The sequence below is a fragment of the Amphiura filiformis genome, chromosome 6 (genome assembly GCF_039555335.1).
Source record: "Amphiura filiformis chromosome 6, Afil_fr2py, whole genome shotgun sequence".
In the NCBI taxonomy this organism is placed as follows: domain Eukaryota; kingdom Metazoa; phylum Echinodermata; class Ophiuroidea; order Amphilepidida; family Amphiuridae; genus Amphiura; species Amphiura filiformis.
The window spans coordinates 67308358-67330449 of record NC_092633.1 but is presented as its reverse complement, the minus strand read 5'-3'; the positions used below and the strand labels follow the sequence as shown (position 1 = coordinate 67330449).

At 36.8% G+C, this 22092-nt stretch overlaps 3 protein-coding genes across 3 annotated transcripts; 2 read left to right on the top strand and 1 right to left on the bottom strand.

Moving 5' to 3' along the window:
* The first annotated feature begins 1804 nt into the window (after positions 1-1804).
* On the top strand, positions 1805-4685 carry LOC140155886 (uncharacterized). The gene has a single exon (XM_072178885.1). It carries the CDS (start codon positions 2216-2218, stop codon positions 3938-3940), a length of 1725 nt encoding a protein of 574 aa, XP_072034986.1. The 5' UTR covers positions 1805-2215; the 3' UTR covers positions 3941-4685.
* A 2000-nt stretch (positions 4686-6685) lies between these two features.
* On the bottom strand, positions 6686-9803 carry LOC140155885 (uncharacterized). The gene is made up of 4 exons (XM_072178883.1): positions 9245-9803; positions 9002-9134; positions 8543-8638; positions 6686-7515 (listed from the first exon to the last, which is right to left on the bottom strand). The coding sequence occupies exons 1-4, from the start codon at positions 9458-9460 to the stop codon at positions 7310-7312; spliced, it is 651 nt and encodes a 216-aa protein (XP_072034984.1). The 5' UTR covers positions 9461-9803; the 3' UTR covers positions 6686-7309.
* Positions 9804-10011: 208 nt separating this feature from the next.
* LOC140155884 (uncharacterized) lies at positions 10012-21727 on the top strand. Its single transcript, XM_072178882.1, has 5 exons — positions 10012-10102; positions 18129-18342; positions 19052-19172; positions 19923-20123; positions 20799-21727. Exons 2-5 carry the CDS (start codon positions 18172-18174, stop codon positions 21032-21034), a joined length of 729 nt encoding a protein of 242 aa, XP_072034983.1. The 5' UTR covers positions 10012-10102; positions 18129-18171; the 3' UTR covers positions 21035-21727.
* The last annotated feature ends 365 nt before the right edge of the window (positions 21728-22092 follow it).

The window sequence follows — 22092 nt, the reverse complement described above, 5'->3', positions numbered from 1 at the left end:
CGATGAATTCATCTTCTACACTGTTTTCTTTTTAAAATGGTCTGTGTTTCTGATAATACGTCCATTTTACTTTCACGATTGTAAAAGAATTACTTGTCAGTAAATAATACTATTATAACAAAATAGTTAGATATATAAACCATTTGAAAGTCGTGCATGACGGATTTACATAAAGGGCTGTGCAATTTGCAAATTGTTCCCAAAAAAAATGTGTACAATTTTTGGCAGACCGAGAGGGGGGCCAAGGTTTGCCATAAACCCCGGCCATACTCCCATTTTCAAATTTGCTCATACAGTTCATTATTGCGAAAATTAATATGATCTACTCCGACAAGTCACTGTTTTGGCTTATCGCATTTGGTTGGCTTGATTTATATACGAGGGTCATTCAAAAAGTTCTACCTCCATCATCACATCTCTGTAAGCTTACGTGTCAGGATATTGAAATTACATACTCTTACATCTTGGCTATAAAATAAAAGTTATTTAATGAATGTGGTTTTTGGTTATTTAGATATGTTGGTTAAAGTGAATACAGATTTGGTACATCGGAAACGGTTAAAAACTGAAGCCAAAAGTTTAGTAAGCAAGCATCATATTCATATTGTATATAGCCTTGGATAATCTCCATAACAATGTTTTTAAGAGGCGGTTGTCCAAGCTTGTCCAACTGCTTACTCGGGATAAATATTTTGTTCCTATTTGAGGTCCCTGGTATGCATTGAGACTTCAAAACAAAATATTCCTATTTGAGGTCCCTGTTATGCATTGAGACTTCAAAACAAAATAAAACACGTTTTATATGAGAAGAAAACATCGAAGGGTTCAACAGACACACAAATGTTAGTGAAATTTGTCCGATTTCGCAAAAGACGATACCCAGTAATACTGAACTATATGCAAGCATTAGATATTGATTAAATTATTTGAACAAAAATAAAGCCATTTAATCATTTTCAGAAATAAATCTGTAATGATGTCCACATAGATGTGTGCAACCTTTTTTAATCATGGCCTTTCTTTCCAGACCGTTTCCGATGCACCAAATCTGTATTCGCTTTAACAATCACATCTTAACAACCAAAAATCACATTTTGATCAAATTACTTTTATTTTGTAGCCAAGATTTAAGAGTATATTCATGGGTAATTTCAACTTCCTGGCACGTAAGATAACAGAGATGTGATGATGGAGGTAGAACTTTTTGAATGACCCTCGTACATACACTAAAGGAAGTAAAACAGCGAATAAGGGAAGAGTGAAAGTATCAGCAGAGCATTATAAATATATTGCCATTATATAGTGTTTGGTGTGATATTTGTCACAATTTTGCCTGCATGCATATCAGGATAATTTATGCATTGGATCGTTTAGCAATTGAGAACTTTAGTTCATTGGACTGTGGTGAGATCTGTTATTTAGCAGCTCAAACATGTGAAATATATAATTTCTCGGGCAAAATTTCTACGGACTTGTTCGTCTTGAATATTGATGCAGCACTTGATCAAAATTGAACAACTGGAATACACATTATTACATTGACCATCTTCGTCGATGATTAGTGGTTATACCCGTACCCGATCATGTTACCGACATCAGTATAGCGTTCAATATGAAAGCAAAATACGACAAATTAACATTGGCCTACTCAGGAACATTAGTGAATGAATTTCTGTCAAATCCGCTGACCATCCAGAACCCATCTGCAGTTGAAGGCCAAATTGTAATCATGGTAATGAGCTTTCACAGATTACTAACAGGTTCATGTGACACCGTCAACCCAGGGTTCATGTGACACCGTCAACCCAGATCTCTGCATACCGTCAAATTTCAATTCAGGAAATAGTGTGCAATGTGGTTTTGCTTAGTAAGTTATAGTCAATTCAAGTTCCTATCCTTTGACATTTTAATTTTACTATACAGTATAGCTGGAGTGCACTGCATGTAATGCTATTGGCGGAAAATGAAGAAACGGGAGTCCTGATAATTGGTCTCGCAGCTCAATTATGGAATCCTTGTACTTTGTTGGTCGGACACGGGGCAGACTCATCTCGCAGCTTCTGATTAGAAGTTGAACGCAACTCATCTGAATCAATGTGATAAAATCTTTTTACATATCTCGAAACACTCTCCCGGACACACTAACCAAACTCTTCATAGACAGCGCCCGATTGATCATCAGATTCGTACGGTGGTTCATCAAAATCGGTGCAAAATGAGCGAATTCAGTCTAACAAAAGCCGTGGAGGAGGAACTTCTGTGTCATCTTTGTTACGACATCCTCAAAGATCCCAGAGACTTGGAATGCCCTCATGTTTTCTGCCTCCAATGTATCAAGAAACTTGTCGTTAGTACTGTAACCATTGAGTGCCCTGAATGTCGACATGTTACCTTTGTGCCTACCAATGGAATAGATATGCTGAAACCAAATTTAAGAATGCGTAATATGATAGAGAAGTTTAGCGCTCATATTAAAAAGACTGGAAGTCAGGATGATTTGGTGATGTCGAGATGTCTGGAGCATCCAGATGAAAGGCTCATATTCAAATGTACACACTGTGATGTGTTGGTATGTCAGTATTGCATTGTTCAGCAGCACCAGCGACATGAAATTCAGGAGTGTTCCAGCAATGGTGTTCTTAATGACGTTAAGTATAATATGAATAAACATCAGGTAGATATTCAGAAACTCCGAGCACATTTGAGATACCTTACTGAGAAGGAAACTTCCATTGCCCGCAATGTCAAATCTGAGGAGCTGAAGCTTGATCAGCAGGTGCAGATGCTTACAGCTGATCTCCAATCGAACGCGCGAACTTTGAAAGCTAAAATGAATGTCATGAAGAAGCAAAAACTTGAAAGACTTCATGAACAAAGAACGGTCACAAAAGATAGAATACTGAAACTAGAGAAAATGTATGCGTCCCCAAACATGCCAAAGGTCAATCCTGACGAAGATGAACAGAATAAATTGTGCGACGTCTTAAGCAAATCTTGTACTTTGGAGTCATTGCATACATCTCAGCAACACGAAGAAGAAAAGGCGAACATTAAGTTTCAATCAAGCAACAGATGCAAAGTGTCAGCTTCCTTGTTTCATATCGGACAAATAGTTTACAAAAGAAAAGTAACATTGACCAGCGAATTTGGTGTCGGAAGCTTTCAAAAAGCACAAGGAATCGCTGTTACAAAGAATGGTCTGCTAGCAGTGGCCGATTCACGAGCCAATCATGTTGGAGTGTATCGGTTTGAAGATTCAACGTACAAAAGATCTTTCCTTCTTGGAGCTTCGACATCAGGTGATGGAAAAATCACTCGACCACTGGATGTTGGTGTCACTGCAGATGGCAAATTTTTGGTTATCGATTCAGCGATGGTTAAAATGTATGCAAATGATGGGAGATTTGAACGCGCGTTTCGTACAGGATTACAAGACGCTAATGCTGCTGAAGACTGTTCTGCTCCGCAAGGAATTACGACAACAGGGTTTGGTGGACACGATGTCATTGCTGTTGCAGATCTTGGCAGACAAGTGATCACGCTTCACAAGACATCTGGTACATTCCTAAGAATGATAAAAGTAGATATTGACCCAAGGAATAGGATCACAACGAACGGAAGACAAATATATTTCACCAATTATCAAGAAGGGAAAGTATGCGTCTTAGATTTTCAATCCGGAGAGAAGATACAGCAGCTAGCCATCCCCAAGGTGACTGCAATCTGCCTAGATGAGAGATCGGGTAGTCTTCTCTTGGGGAGGAATGATGGCACACAAGGAAGTGGTGTGATAGAGCAATATTGCATGACAACTGGACAATTTGTTACACAGTTGGCAAGTGGTTTATATGCTGCACTAGGAATGACCTTGACGGACGATGACAATCTTATTGTTGCTGATATGATATCTGTCAAGGTCTTTTCTATAAAAGATTTATAAGAATGTCAGAATAGCTCAGAATTATTATTTTGACTATTAAAACAATTATTTTCTCAATGGAAAGCGCAGTACACGAATACGCTGACTGCATTCAAAATTATTTTGGAAGTGTTTTTGGAAGGTTGTCGTATAAGCTAAAGCTGTTTGACAGAGAGGTAATTGGATGATTGTTTTTTGCGTAAAATTTTAGAATTGACGCCACTTTTGATCAAATTATTTCAACTAGACACATTTTGTATTTGTGATTTGACATTGACAAATACACTGGAACATAAATGAAAGTGTATGTGCACGGCAATGTTACCTTAGGCCATGCTTAGGCCCGCACAAGATAGTTGCAAGTCCTTGAGGTGACCGTTGCCATATCGGCGCGGGTAGTTCCGTTCGGGTGATTCGCGGGGGTATTCCTAATAATGCACGTTAGCCTCACGTTGGGTGTATTATTAGAGACCTTTGTCGAGCGGTAACTAAGTTAAAAAAAATACCATCACCAATTGCTATGATTTGTTCAACTCGTAATGGGCGAGTATAGAAGTTCCCATCAAATTGGAAAAAATAAGGGCTTGTGACATATCCAATACAGTGAAATACAGTGTCTTCAGGTGAGAGTAGAAGCAGCCCCTTTCACGTACGACCAGTGTAACGTTGCTATTTACTCAAACTTAAAGTTGCTGCATATGATTAATATTGCAAAACTGCAGTTTGTAAAAGCGTCACCACCACACCCTTCGAGTTTTTATTTTAAAAAGTATTGAACTCCCTAATTTTATTATAGATTCATTTAATATTCATCATTCATGTATCATTATCATCAAAAGTGTCACTGCAAGGGTTAGAATAAGGAAATGGAACGATATTTCTATAGATCACAAAAATAAAGCAAAGCTGTTATATGACTAATTGTTAATCAATGACCAAATTATATATGGTTACTCTGTGCAGCATAAAATATGGATTGCTTGGGTAGATGTGAATCTCCTGGGGTGAATCTCCATCTTTGATACAATTATGCATGTATTTGGCAAACATTTTAGTAAATTCAGCTTCAACATGAAAATTCTGTAGTACTGTATTTCACGGTATTTCTCAGTATATCCTTGATGGTATTCGCCAATAAATATCCCATCCACACACAAACAAATTACAACATTCCAATCCAGGCACTTAACAATGCAACATTTAAATGTGAAACATGATCTTTATAGCTTTATCTGTGGCGTTGTCTTTTTTTAAAGACAGTTCTTGTCATCTTATACCAGAGAAAACTTTCATCACCATGATCACGGGGAAAACATAACTCAAAATAAGCAGGATAAGTGTAAACCAACACTTCCAAGTTAGTTAGGGGTGGTGCAATAATTATATGTACCCCGGGGGTGAATTCTCAAAATGGTCTGCCAAAAATCGCTTGCCCCCCCCTTGGCCGTGCCAAAAACCTTTGCCCCCCTTCGACGTGCCAAAAACCTTTGCCCCCCTTTGACGTGCCAAAAATCTTTGCCCCCCCTTACACATGCAAGATTTTGGGGAACCTGAATTTAAAACCTTAAATTGTCTTAACATATAATGCGAGCGCAGCGAGCAGGAAATTTTGCATATTTGAACGTGTTCAGAACGTTTTCCTCACGCCTTTTAGGGCGTAATATAGAAACGGTGCCCAAAATATCTGTGCCAAAATTGCTTGCCCCCCCCCCTTTCGACCTGCCAAAAATCGCTTGACCCCCCCTTTTCGACCTGCCAAAAATGCTTGCCCCCCTTTTGGCCTGCCAAAAATCTTTGCCCCCCTATAATTCACCCCTGGGGTACACATAATTATTGCACCACCCTTATGCATATAGTGTTGTTATTTTCTATGGGTATCTCGATTTTCTGATCAAATGAAAAGTTAAGCAAACTGTGTTACTGAACATCCCAGCAAACACAAACATGTTTTAAAACGTTTTTAAACATGTTATACTTTGGGTTTGGTTTAGATAAAAACGATTTAATAACATTAAATGTCGGGTCATATAAAGGTCATGGAAACGTTTTAAACGTTTTATATGAAAACACACTACACTATAATTTTAAAATGTTTTCAAAATGTTATTGTAAAATATTTTTACAAGCATTTTTTGCCATATATTTTGTCAATACTTAAATAACATTATGTTAGAATATTTGCAGTATAGTAGGTTATCAACAAATGTTTTTGAATGTTATGAAAACGTTTTGAAAACGTTTTATACCCTTTATATGTCCTTTATATAACCCGACATTTAAACGTTTTCTGGTAACCTTTTCTAACCTTTTGCGAATGATGCTGGGATTTCGATGTTTTTAAAAGTACACTAAATGCTTCATGACTCTTTCACTGTCACATTATGTCTAATTTTGTTTTATGATGAGATGCAATCTAACTTTGATTGCTGGAATTCTCCAAATCAACATTAGGGAGACATTTTAAACAGAAGTCTTGCCATTTATTCATTTTAAATTTATTAAGGGGTGGTGCAATACGTGATTATTTGTTACCCGGGCTGGTTAATTATAATGGGGGGGGGGTGCAAAGATTTTTTGGCAGGCCAAAAGGAGGCACAACATTTTAGTATGTTAAAACGGGCGGGGGGCAATTTTGGCAGACCATTTTGAGAATTCGAATTTTTATCTAATTTCACTTATGTTTACTATAAAAACGTATTCATGATCTTTTATATAACCCGATATTTAAATGTTATTAAACCTTTTGAATAAACGTTTCAAGAACACTTCTGTATTAAACTTTCAACATGTTTAATGTCATATGTTTACTTTAGTTTTATACCATACTTTATTACATAAGATGTAAGATGTTACATTATTGTATTTGTTTCTTTTTAATTTAGCATTGATTCATCTTTATTTCTTACTTTCTTTAGGGAACTAATATTCCAAAGGTCATGTTTTACTGTATGTTTAAAAATATACAGACAATACAAATCAGTAAAACCTAATTTGACTGGCGTGTGTTCAATTATTATACATGTACCTCTGGTATTTGTGATAAATTTGTCACTGTAAGTAACATCAAATCCTGATAATAGAAAAATAAAAACATTCACCGCGGGAATGTAAGATGTGCATTATGTTGGCTGTCAATCTAGTTTAAGCCTTTAAAGCTTACACATTTAAAATTGCATATTCAAAACAATGATGAAAATTATAACCTTTTATCTTAAAATAATTCAGACTAAAAAGAAAATGTTGTAATGAACATCATCATTTTGAACACGCAAATTCAAAAGTCTGGTATCCACCTAATCTACCACTGATGCTTAGCTAGATAAAAAAAAATAAGCCATTATCTTCCGAGACATATATTTCAATCCTGAGTACATGAATAACCACCTGCAATTATTGCTTAGAGTCTGCCCACTTCCACCTGTTCTTATCAATGAGTAATCCCCATAACCTGCTGTAAGGATGTACATATTGAGTTGGTTGGTCACTACTGTCTACAAGAGGCTTATTTTCATTGGCCCATTGAAATATGCTACCTTGTAAGTTGTAAACTTTGAGATCAGTCAAAGAGTTATCTGCAGATGTATTGTTACGCTGATCTGAAAAGCAATAGAATTTAATACAATGTGTAAAAATGAAAAAATGTAAATAAGCAATGACATTTTTAAAATAAAGAAAAAGTTAACATTATGAATGTCTACTTTTGTCTAGCAATATACGTTCGTGTTGTTTTGTCCCTTTAAACCAAGAATCAAAAGGGTAGTGAGTGGACCATTGGTTATATAAAACCCAAAATGTGTAAAATATAGATAGGGGTTAAAATATAGGTATCCTGAAAAAAATCTAAGCAAGAATGTGAATGTGTGTAACAGACTATATTAAGATTTTTAATAAAGAGAGTACTGTATCTGACCTAATTGGTGCCTCTCCCTAAGCACCCCTACAGAAATGTTAAAGTGATAACCGAAAAGCACTCACTTTTCAATGCACCTGTAGAACTTAATTCTGTCAACATAAATTTCCCATCTAAACCTTCAAGCACATGATTATGATTTTGATTCCGTATACAATGTATTTTTATTGTTTATGTGCCTAAATTCCCAATCAGGCTTTCATTTTATTGTTTTAATAAGCGCCCCCAAAAGTGACTGTCCAAAGCACCCGGGGTCTTAAGGGGGTACTACACCCCTGGCCAATTTTGTGCCTATTTTTGCAATTTTCTCAAAATTATAGCGCATTGGTGACAAGTAAGATATGTATATTATAGGGCAAGGACTACAACTACTGCACTGAAAATTCAGCAACTCAAGGTAAGTAGTTATTGAATTATTGATCAAATATTGGTTTTCCCTCATTTTTGACTGTAACTCCACAGCTGTCTGTGCTGAAATAAAATTTCCAGTGCAGTAGTTGTAGTCCTTGCCCCTATAATATACATATCTTACTTGTCACCAATGCGCTATAATTTTTGAGAAAATGCAAAAATATGCACAAAATTGGGCAGGGGTGTAGTACCCTTAAATAGGTCAAATAGGGTATAGGCCTACAGAAACTGATTTTGTGTACCTTTTTAAAAATTTAATTTGTGGCAGATAATTTTTCTGAATGATTGAATGACAGACTTACCACAGAGAGCTTTATAAACTCTGCCAGCCATAGCTGATGACCGATACCCTACTGAGCAGTACATAACAGCTGTGACAGGTTGATAGTCTTCTCCAGCTGAAATGAATTGTGGAAACCATTATTGGTATAACTTTGTATGTTTTCGAAAGCATTTATATTTGTTTGCACTGTTTTAACCCTGCAGCAAACTATTGAGGAGCTAGAACTATGTGAGGAACAAGTTATTTTACTTCAAATTGCTGATCAATCCTTGAATTTAACAAAAAAAATAAACAAGTGGCAAGGGTTACTTTTACATTGTGATATGACTCCTGCAAATCTGTGATTGACACTGAACTTATATTACTTTTGTAATTGTACCTTTATGTAAACCCAACATTTGTGTTGTTATGTTCTTTGTTTATTTGTCTGTTTGTGTTAAATGTCCCTTTATTTCCCAGGCTTGAGAACTATACTTACTTCTGCTGATACCATCCTTCTCAACTTGTTCCTGAATAACACTTTTGACATGCTCCATATCCTGGACATCCGGATCCAAGCGTATTGCAGAAGGCAAGTGACTCACGTTGTATTCTTCCAAAGGCCTCACATCCTGAAAATTAAGGTTTGTGAAACTCAAGCAGCATAAACAATAACACATTCGTCACAAAAACAAGAGAAATGCCAAGTCTATTATCACAGAATAAGACAAGCAAAACTTACAAAAAGAACAAGCTTTCTATTTTTCCCGACATCTCTAGCACTGGCTCCTGCTTTTTGTTCTTCATCAACACCACAACTATTCATCCATTCCGAAAGGGTTGATGTTGATACATTCTCTACTCTAGGAAATTTCTTTTTAATACCAGCCACTGTCATTCTAAAACTTGCAGATGGGTTGCAATTTTCTGCTGTACTGGCATCTTTGTTTTCTGCCATTGCAATGATTTTATAGGCATATGTCACATTCACATTTATAATAATATGTCTGCCAATGTCTAACCCAGTGTTGGATATCCTTTGATGGAAATAGCTAGCTACAGATGCAAACTGTTTTGTCAGACTGTTCCAGTGAATTTGTGCAAACCTTATATCACCAGTATAAAATTATTATTCACATCATTGTACATAAACACAGTGATCAACTGGTGGTTGTGACAAAATTGCACAACATTAGAATGGTTTTACTGCTCTCACATGCACAGCAGCCGGCAGTCTCAGATGTAAACATCAACAACATCAGCTGCTCAGAGGGAATCCCAATGAGGTCACACTGGTGATGTCATAGTTCGAGGGTCATGGGGAAGACCACTTAGCGTATTAAGCTTAGCAATATTTTCTCTAAAATAAACCACCAAAAAACTCTTGTATCAACATTATAATAACCATAACTTCGAAAAAGAAACATATAAATACTGTCAATGATAAATCCAAAGAAATGTATACATTTGTATGATATTTTAGTTAAATGTTCTTTTGTACTACTAAAAAGGGAAAATCATTATAGAAACAATGTCACGACTGGGTCAATCAATTATTCGCTCATGGTTCTCCGTGATTTAGTCCACTTGCATAAAGAAGGTAGGCTTTATGATTTGATTTTGCTCAAAAAGTAAGTACCGGTACTAGTAAATATTTTCTCTCAAAAAGTATAATGGTGTCCCTGGTATACACCCAAATAAAATCATCCAAATAAAACAAATCATACTATTACTATAAACACCTATAGATGCAACTTTGAACCTACATGTAGGTATCCTAGGTGAATTCAAATTTGCCATCAAATTGCATCGTTTTATATATCAAATTAAAGCCCTTGAGTAAACTAAGCCAAAACTGAAAACCTTTTTTTCATAGCACTTTCCGTAGCAAAGTTACAATTACATCTTGTCAAAGATTGACTTTCATCAAAAAGATTCAGCTAGCAAAATTCCCCAAAACGGCATTTCGGGGGTGTTTCTAGATCTTAGTCTCATGGCGATGGCAGCTTTTTTTAATGGAACTGCTATCAAAATCCCTCAAAAATTCCATGTGCGACTTAATTATCACCATAAAAAATCATATATTTGGGTCAAGTGAAGTATAGAAAACATATTTATGTAGGTTTCCTTCAGCACCTATTCTCGAAAAATTCAAATTTCTATGTAAATATGCATTGTGTTGGGGCCCCGGTCTCGGCGAATTCGCTGACTAGTTAATGTGTTAACTAAGGTTTGCCTAGGTTACCTACTACATGTAGTTACATTCATGTATTGTAACATTGATTGTTAAAATCATTGTGATGTATTTTGTTTATTGTAGTACTAGTAGTAGTAGTTAATATGGTAGTACTAATTTATACAACCATCATACCGGATAGGTCTATGTACAGTTCTCTAAAAGTTTACCATGCAGTGTTCGAAATACCACATGCACAGATGCATGTAACTTTGACTCGACTATGATATGCATGTAGAATTTTGCCTGTGCATGTAAAATTTAGTGAAAATCAGCCAATGTTTATGAAAAAAATCAGAGTTGTGCATGTAAGTTTTATTTTGTATATCGACTCCTGTTACCATGTGTTTTGAATTTGAGTTGGACACTTCATTATACTTTGAGCCCATCACTCAGTATAGGCAGGGATGGTTGTAGCTAGCCAAATTTTTAGTGCTGGCTAAAAAAAAATTGAATGCCAATTACTCCGAGAGTAATTACTTGACAGTAATGAATGGCATATATTTTTGACAGGTGTTTTGAGGACAATTTGTCATTTTTAGTGCTGGTCGGCAAGACCCATAATTCCCTTGAGTGCTGGTCGGTCAGGCTGAGTACTGGTTACTGCCGACCAGCGCAAACCACCGTGGCTACAACCCTGTAATGCACTTATCAAGTCTTTCCCCGGCCCTGGGAGACCCGGGACATAGCGGGGAACATGCCGGGACGTAGCCGGGGATGTACACAAAATCATTGCCCCGCAGGCCGGGAAGTTAGCCGGACTTGGCCGGGATGTACAGTAGATCGTCCCGCTATGCCGGGCCAATCATTCATGAATGTTAGCAGAGCTTTTGCCGGGGCGTACAATTTTTTCCCCCGCACTGCGGGACATAGCGGGGACTTTCACGAAGAAGTCACACCATTAAAAACATCGGTACCGGTACCGTATACCAAGAACTGCCGATTTTGACATGCATACTCTTCTGTAATGCACTATTTTCACAATTGTGGCGCTACAAAGCAAACTGAGGAGTGGGGTAATTACTTGTTATAAGTAACCAATATTATGTTTTAAAAACCAATTTCGTGCATCTATAAATGAAAGTCTACTTTTTTAAAAACACTTTATTTTGTTTAAATCCTTGCGTCTGCATGTAAGTTAAGGCTTAAACATGTCGATGTCTTTTAAATTATCGGCATGCACTATTAAATCGGCCGTGTTGTGTACGATCACTGCTATCCAAATAATCCAATCAATCTTTTTTTATTAGGCCTATAGTATAATGTCGTTCATTCAATAATCGACACAGGTATATTAAACTCTGCAAGATGGGCCGGGGCATAGCCGGGATTGTACATTGTTTTAACGCAAGTCCCGCCCATGGGGTCGGGATTGTGCCGGGATTGTCACACTGTAGCCCGCTAGCGGGGCCGAGTCATAGCGGGGATGTACAGAAAATTTATGCCCGTAGGCGGGACTTTATCGGGTCAGTGCCGGGATGTCACGCTGGCAAAATGTACTTCCCCGGCTAAGTCCCCGCTAGTCCCGGGTCCCCCAGGGCAGGGGAAAGACTTGATAAGTGCATAAGTATGTGGAATATAAAGTGAATTTTTTATTACCTCTGTGGTCCAGGTTAGGTACGCGCTGGTGATTTAGGGGTTCATTCATAGAATTGAGGGCATGATCATCGATTGTTTATGCCCGAGGCAGACCCCATTCATACATGTACATTCCCAAACATTCATTGATTGTTTTCCATCCAATAAATAACAAAAATTAAGATGTAAGATTCTTTTTTCTATACCAAAATCGTCACGCTGAAGTTACTCGAGAACTCTAGCTTCCAATTTGCACACGATAGTTACGCATTCGATGCTAGAATGCTTTGCTATCATTTTTCGTTCGGACAGCGGTGCAAGTTTTTTCACCGGAGGTTTATGTTTGATTCGGATAATTGAAAAATAATTTGAAATTTGGATGAAAGTTATTTTGATGATTCAACTGTATCTTATGAGCAAGGTTTGCCTATTTTGGGCAGCCTAAAATTTTGCTGAAGTGTAATTTTAGCAACTTTTTTGATGCAATCGCCTGTCGTGATCGGCTGTGTTTACTTCTGAACTTGTCATGCTTCAGCGAATCCGACTAGATTGTGAATGCAATGGTCTCTAGCCTAGAATGTGAAGCTATCGGTGAGCAAATTCTTGGCTAGAGTTCTCGAGCAACGCTGAAGTAGCCGGGCATGAACGTTGTTTATGCCCAGCTCTCGACCAATCATGCGCACCATTATATAGCACAAATGTATGAACCAGGGGTTCAAATTCGCAATCATGAATCGCGGGATAGGTTCTCGCAAAGGGCTTTTGCGAGAACCTGCGGTTCGCGTGAACATTGTAAGTGCAGGGCGATATATTCAAAAATTGTATTCATTTTTTGCAATGGTAGTTGGTCATGTTTTTTATACTGGGACCCTAAAAAAGACGGTGCTGTCACATTTTGCTAAATCATTTTGTCTACTTATTCCTATATTTTTGCCAAAATTCATCATGAACAAATGGTTTTGGTCTTATTTTGAAGATAAATTATTAATCTAATGAATTAATAACAAATACAATTTAACAAATGTATTAATTAATTACAACAGCTTAATTAGTTAATTAGTCAGGGGTGGTGCCGGAAGTGGAGGAGCCGTAAGCGGAGGAGCTCTGTGTAATTCCAATGGGAAGTTGATGTTCATTAATAAAATTTATGCACTTTGTTGCCTAGTAGAAGTAAAAATGCATTTGCATAATGTTAATCTTATTGTTTAACTTTCTATAACAATAATTGCCTAGTTAATCTTAATAAACTTAGTAATTAAGGATTTAACAAGCTTTTAATTAATGCAGTGGAATGTGGGTCATACAATAAAATGGGCTTTAATTTTGTATGCATGCATATGAAATAAATTTCAATATTGTTTTATCTTTGAAATATAAAATAAATCTTCTCACAGGAGATTATTACAGTCAAAGGATTTAATCTGATGATATATTGATCTCTGGTTTATTGTTAAATAGTTTATTGATATGCTAATTGTGCATGTATATGCCTACATGTACATGTACCTTTGTTACTAATTATTCACTGTATATTGATTTTTGGAACACCCTATATAGGAATTGGATATTTAAATTTGATATTATAGCAATTCTGTAAACTATTTTGAATATATTTTCCAAATTTAATGGCACTTAGGGAAATTTTACATAAATTAAAAAATTTAATTTACAACTTTTTTCACACCCTGTATAACACAATGGGTTTAACAAATATAGTGCAAACTATATATTTAATGAAAGGAATAACTGTGTACATTCCAAATATCAAGTTCATTTTCCAATTTAATATACTATGTAGAAATATTGGAGTGGTAAAGAAAGTAAATTTTTTCGGTATTTTTCAATGGAATCACCCTGTATATTTTTGGTACACCCTGTATATCCACTCAAACTTTACAGATTTGCAATCATGACAATATATGCTTTCTAAAAATGTATACTTTTACTAGTTTGGGTGAAAACTTTTTGAAATATAATCAGAAATACAAAATAGGAGTTGATTTTTGACAAATTGCAAGATGTGACACAATTGGGTCCCACCTCAAAAAACATGACCAGTTTATCCTGTTACATCATCACTTCTATGGCGAATTCAACCAAAGGAGAAGCTTTCATTACTATGCAGGGGTGTCTATTCTTCCAGAAAATCTAAATTATTCCCTCACTTTAGTAGATACCGCAATGTGTCATATCCTTCCGGGGGGTTCCCCTGATTCTTCCCAAACCTGAATCCCAATGAAATGGTCCCAAAAGGGAAAAATTCATGCTGGTTGCTATCTATGTATATTTTTATTGTTACCTATACCTCCCATCCCTGACTAAATATAGGTGACTATTTGTCACATAGACCCAGAAACTTCTTATACAACTGTTAGGCTAATTGTGAGGTAATTGTTCTATTCGGTCTTCCCTAAAAAAAATCAAATTCTTTCCTAGATGATACAGTCTGGACACTGAACCATTGCATGATCATTCTAAGGACTATTTAGAGTAATGGTTTAAAGGGAAGACAGACTCAGACTTTCAAATGCCTATTTTTGCATTTTTCTCAAAAATTATAGCGCATTGGTGACAAGTAAGATATGTATTATTATAGGGGCAAGGACTACAACTACTGCACTCAAAATTCAGCAACTCACGGCAAGTAGTTATTGATTTATTGACCAAATATTGGTTTTCCCTCATTTTTGACTGTAACTCCACAACTGTTGTCTGTGCTGAAATAAACTTTCCAGTGCAGTAGTTGTAGTCCTTGCCCCTATAATATACATATCTTACTTGTCACCAATACGCTATAATTTTTGAGAAAAATGCAAAAATAGGCACAAAATTGACCAGGGGTGTAGTACCCCTTAAATCTTTATTGATTTCAGGGCTGTGATTTATTACTTTCAGTGGTGTGAGAGTTCAGCTTTTTTTAGTTTTGATTTTCAGCTTCTTTTTTTTGTACACTTGATTTGTACAAAAGTATAGGATCTTCCCAAATTACAGCTTTTTGCTGGCTGTTTTCAGCTTTTCAGTTCTTTTATTATGTGGTGACTCACACCCTTGATAAGATTTCCACTGAACTATTGCATAGGGAAGGTTAATCAAGTATTTGGATCTGAAGCTAAGGTTTCCAAAATGCTTCCCCAGATAGAAAGAAAGCGCAGTGATTTATAGTGCGCTACGCACCTGGGCACAACGCCTAAACGTTGATCCACAAGCCTCAGCACACTTTACAGGCTGTCGCTGACCACTACGGCCCCACATCATTCCATAAACCATTTAACAACAAATCAGGGACTTTGCTGCTACAAGAGCGCACACCCTAGACATTCCACAAATAACCATCGCAACCAGGATCAGCTCCCGAGTTTACATGACGGGTTACAACGAGACAATTAGCAGTAAGTTCCTTGTCCAGGGAATTTCAAGCTAACTCAATTTTTCCACGAGAGCATACTAGGCACCGCCAGGGTTCAAACCCACAACCTCTCGCACTATAGTCGAACGCCTTAACGATTGAGCTAACTTGACTGCTTCTTGACATTTCATTTTAAAGTAAAAAACGATTGAGCTAACTTGACTGCTGGAGTTGATAGGTATCCAATAGAAAAGAAAATGGATTTTGCATGATATATGCAAAGCAGGAACCAGCTTCCTTAATCTTTATGTTTATTACTACGCGTCTATAGTATGACAACTAATCACCAAGATTGCCCAAACAGGGAAGAATTACTGACCCAACTCTTTCCTGTTTTGAGCTAAGGCATCCCCTAGTTTCCCTCAAAAAAATATTTTTGGGATGGGAATGGGTAAAAGCCAAGGGACTGCTACATGTTTGCTAATTGGAAATTTATCCACTCTCCGGAATGAACACCAAGCAAAATGTGAAAGTCAAAAAGAGAGATGGGACAGCTCCTTCAAGTGATAAAGAACTTCTCAAGGAGTGGAAACATTTCTTCAGTTCATTGCTCAACAATGACAGTGGTTTGGGTCTGTCAGAACTACATTTCCCCCCACCAGCGCAAGATCTCCCCATCTGTGCAGACCCCCTACTCCAGTGGTGTAGCTGGGATTTTTTCCAGGGGGGGGGGGGACAAGCCTGTATCATGAGGCAGGGGCCCAAATCCACAAAACAAACAATGAAGAGACTTAAGGGCAGAGTAATGGGAGAGAACATGGACCTTTTCGAGCATCATTATTTCTGAATTGGTATGTCAAAAGTATATAAAACTATACATTTTTGGAAAGGAAATGAGTCAAGGAATCCCATGGTGAATCCCATTTGTTCAAAAATCTCGAATTTTTGAAAAAATCACGAAAATTCACTTTTTTACCACAAGTTTTTTGTGACAACTTAGAAAAAAGTCCGTTAGGAGTAAAAAAGATTCAGTTAGCCTTTCATGAAGAAGAGACATGAACTTAGGGAAGGTTTTTTAATTTTTTTGAAATTAAGTCTCTTTTTTCAAATATTGAAAAAACATGTGAAAAAAAGCAATTTTGTCACTCTATTAAGCTAAAATTGAACATAATGGTGTATATTTTTATTGAAAACAAATATTTTGAAAAAATGAGAAAACCTTCCCTAGACTTTGATGTACTCTAAACGATAGTGCAAAAAGTTTACCTTTTGCTTGCATATTTTTCGAGCTATCTTGTCACAAAAATCGTGCAATATTGTTAAAAATGAACTCTGAGAAATCGACGTTTTAGTAAAAAAATGTCAAAATTATGCACAAAACGTCCTTATATTTTAAAACGGTAAGACTTTCACGCTTGTAAAAACTGTATCTGGTGCATGGTCTAAATATGCATCTTTTTGCACCAATAAATCTATAATGTCTGCTTTCAGTGCGCCAAAATTCAAAATAATTAAAAAATCCAAGTGGCATTTTGACTGCAAATTTCTGTTTTGTTTACACCACATTTGCTGCTGGCGTGAACAACAAACCGAATGCGCCTAGACTGCGTTGGACATACGCGCAGAGTTGCGCCACGTCACGCTAAGCGAATCGCAGCGTAATCAAAATATTTCGCATTCAGCGCATTTCTGACTCATTATTTCCCGCCAATTTACTAAGCTGTCTTGAGCCATGTGACTTTTTAGAGTTGAAAAGAGTGAAACAAATCAAGCAAAAGTACGAGTAAATATTAGCAAGTTGTATTTTATCAGTTTCAAGTGAAAGAATACATCTTAGTGTTGATAAATATCAAGAAATCTCAAATTCGGGCGTGAACGAATGTGTCTTCCATTACTCTGGCCTTGAGGGGGTACTACACCCCTGCCCAATTTTGTGCCTATTTTTGCATTTTTCTCAAAAATTGTAGCGCATTGGGGACAAGTAAGATACATGTATGTATATTATAGGGGCAAGGACTACAACTACTGCACTGGACATTTTATTTCAGCACAGACAACAGTTGTGGAGTTACAGTCAAAAATGAGGGAAAACCAATATTTGATCAATAAATCAATAACCACTTGCTTTGAGTTGCTGAATTTTCAGTACAGTAGTTGTAGTCCTTGCCCCTATAATATACATATATCTTACTTGTCACCAATGTGCTATAATTTTGAGAAAAATGCAAAAATGGGCACAAAATTGGCCAGGGGTGTAGTACCCCCTTAACATTTTCAGGATGCATGGCAATTTGCCAAGAGACATATTTAATACATCAGAGAGATACATTAAAAATTATTGGCACTTTTTCTCACAAGGGTGGTGGGGGCAAATACCACTCGGGTATTACCATGGCAATATCTACAATTATCTTTTTGAGTCATTTTGGTTTCATTTTTGGTATGTTTGTTGGTTCTGTTTTTCAGGTTTACCATTTTGTCAAATTAGTTTGGAATCGGAAAAGTAAGCATGTTTGACAATAGACGGTGTGTGTTGCTGCAGTGTGGCTTCCTGTTCACAGTGTTAACTGTGTTGATTCTGTGCAACAATGTCAAGACAATAAATGCGTCAGTCGTAGACAGTGTGAAGGAGACATGGGATGATTTTACTAAATCAGATATGGTCCGCAAAGCTCAAAAGGTAAGTTTGTAATTAAACCTGCTGTGATCAAGGGAATGTGATAGATTAGGCCCATAAACAATTGTTTGCTAGTCCTTTCCCAACCGACTGTAACCTTGAACATCTGGAAAAGTTTTCACTTTACAAAAGAATGTAGACCCTACTTTTGGAAATTGCAGAAAAAGTTTTTTCTTTCCGCATTTTTGACATTCTGATTTATTTTGTCAACAGTTTCTTCACAATTCTAAAACCATTTTAAAACATGAATGAAGTGATACAGTAGAGAAGTAAATGTATCCTAAGTCAGATCTATTTTGGCTTTAATTTTATCTGCTGTGTGAATTAGTGGTGCATGTTTTGAATTGTTTGTTCAAATGTTTTTTGTTTCCTTTTACCCCTTTATTGTAAGGTCTGAAATGGAATTGCGATTTCATTTGCAAAGGCTTTTTGGGTTATCCTAGGTACTCTAGTTCACTCACACATTTTGTATTATGATTTTTTATGTATTCTATTTTTGTTATTTGATGAGTGAAAAAATGAACGAATGAATGAATTTATGAAAGAAGGAATGAATGAATGAATGAATGAATGTAATATTACATTAGCAGATGCCAGATAGATATCATTGCACTAGGCTAATTATGCTCTTTGTTAGCATTTAAGATTACCATACATGATTATGATTCCTCACTAATCATAGTGATACCTTTCAATTGTTTGTTACTTTCAGTCATGGAAGCGTGCTGGAGAGAAGAGCCAAAGTTTCTTTGGCAAAGTGGCTAATGGGCAACTGAGTGATGATATAGCCCAGTATATAGACAACACACTCTACAAGTTATTCAATGTCAGAGGTCAGTAAAACCTGGTTACAATTCTTCTATTTATCAATATCTTATTTTATTATTTACTGCATTCAGAAGTAAAAACAGAAAAGGTCCTGTTGTGGTGTTATATAAGCATTCACTTGACATCATTGCATTCATTGGTTATCAACAAAGGTGAGGGACTGGTCTATTGATATGCTTGAACGAACCGCTACACTGTTCAATGGCTTTCTTGTACTATATGAAATGTGGTGGGCGAAAATGCACGTCCCCTGAGCAAACTACGATGCGTATGCACACTGCTGGGCAAAGAACAATGGAAATTGCCATAATTTGCGCGCAATCCGCGCATACTGCCGGGCAATGATGTCACTTGTCAAATGGTGTATAGTTAGTGAAGATCTAATAGATGTTATTCACGAGGTGAGATAGCTTAGCACAGTGATTCAGTGCGTTTTGAATGAATTCGTAACTATTAGACAGGATTTATAAATAAAATAGAGGTAGTGCCTTGTTGCTAAGATCACTGCATTGATGCTTGACTGAAGAGGTGCGTCACACGCTGCGACTTTCTCGTAATCGGGGGCGTAATGTCTAACGCATGACACACACAGCGGCAGTACCCACAAGATGGCGGATCCTGCGGAAAAGGCCAACAGCCTTTATTGCATACCAAAAATTGTTCACTTGGCTTCAATTATTTTTTACAACCACATTTTAGCACGGTCATGTCTAAACAGGTAGTATTGTATTTTTTTGTCATTTTAAATTTTGCAGTTGGTGACCTGAGCAAGAAGGGCAAAGAGATAGACTCTACCACTCTGGCAGGATTCCTACTCGTTGTGTGGTTCATCTTTGGTTATCTGTCCTACCATATGATGTCTCTTGGAAGCTGCTTGTTTGTCATGTCTATTACTCTTGTATTACATGCTTTATATGGGCCAATTTGGTGTCTCACACAGTTGGTTGTACTAATAGGTAGGTGCAATAGTACTGGCTTCAAAGCCTATTGTAGTTGGTATTGCTTAGCAAAATGCCATAGAATTACTCTACCTTTTTTCATCCCAAATTGTGGGTCAAATAATCGAAAACTCACCCAATTTTTCTCAAACCTTTGTAGAAAAGTTGCTCAAAAAAACCGGCTCAATTTGTGTCTTAACCATTGCTTTCTATGCAACAGGGAATGATCAAAAGTTGTAGGGAAAATCTTGAAAAGTCACCCAATTGGGCTACCAAATCTTGGCTATGGCAACCCTGGCCATTGGCAATGATGTGAAAGTACATCCCTGTGTTTATTGCTTAAACATTGTTTATCCATCATGACAAGGAAGGGAGTTGATGAGAGTTAATTCATCTATATTGTCTTTAAAATCATAAGGCTTTCATACAAGTCCGTATACTTACCTCGAGGCAGTGAAGTAAAATCATATTTTGTGGTTTTCTCAAAAACTATTCATTTTTGCAGGAATCTGTTATGCTAATTGGATTCCTTGCGCCATTTGCTTTCTGAAAAAACTTTTATACACTTATTATCATTACGTTTAGAGATACAATAAAAAACAATTACTGCCTCGAGGAAGACATACAGACTATACTTTTGTTATTATACATTGTAGTAATTAACTGGAAATGTTATTTACTTTTTTCTTACAGGACTATGCATGTATTTATGTTCTCTTGTGGCAAACAACATAGTAATAGCATCAATGACCATCATCACTATCTACATAGGATACAGGGTATTTGGTTTATTCAGGCGGTCGATGAGAGCAACAGTTGCGGATGTGGATGAGAAACTCTTACATTTACACTATCGGCAGAATTTGGTGGAAGACAAACTGGACAAGATAGATGATAAGATAGATAAATTATTAAATGATAGAGAGTGATAAAGTGTGATTGTATATATGTTGTTTTGGGGTGTGCGTGTGTATTATGTCTTGTGTGGTGTGTGGGGGTGTGTCTGGAGTGTATGTTTTTGTGTTTGGCAAGGTAATTTATTGTGTAATTTGAAAATATTGCAATCAGTGTACTGTAATCTTTACTCGGCTATATTAAGAGCAGAGCATACTTAGTTATATATTTATTGGTAGAATACAAGTAGATTTTATTTGTATGTATATTTGTCAGAAGTTAAGCAGTTGTGTAGATTTAGACATAGCCATAGGTTTACCATGTGTAGGAGAGAGTGGGGTGTTGCTGGCTCAAAATATCAGTGCATACATGACAAAAGCTTGTAGACCAAATTGTTGCAAGAAATTTTGGCCAAGTTTGAATACAAATTGCTTTTTTGCATGCATATGTTCTGATAATGCTACTCCCTTAGATATAGAATAGCAATTTGAGGGCCTGCCCAAACCTTGCCAGATGGCCCTTAGCCATGTACTGTAAGAAAATATTTTGCCAAATGCTAGCATACTGATAAAAATGAAACAATAGCTTCTTTTGGGAGTCCATCTTCTTTGTGTACAGTCAATCATTCAGTAATGTTTTATGGCTGTCTAAACTACCCTTCACAGAGAAGTTTGAACAGTCAGTCAGTCAGTTAGTCGCATGATCTTCTTTATAAGTCACATTGTCAGGGTTATTAGCCACTTGCAGTTCCGCCATTATGCACTATATGCGGGAGAGCCTCGAACTGGCAGCATACATGAATGGGAATTGAACCAGTCATATAACATTCTGTGTAAGGTTACGTAATTCTTCCTTTCATGTATGCTGCCAGTTCGAGGCTCTCCCGCATATAGTGCATAATGGCGGAACTGCAAGTGGCGAATGACAGATGTTTCGCAGCTAATGTTACCAATTTCACTGCCTGCCATCTAACACTTGATTTGTAAGATCCAATATTAGGGGTTGTCATTGTGCTCACAAAAGTGTGTGTTCCTCAAAAATGCAAAAACTTTACATAGCTTTATTGATCATGAAGTCTCATTTGCAGGGTGAC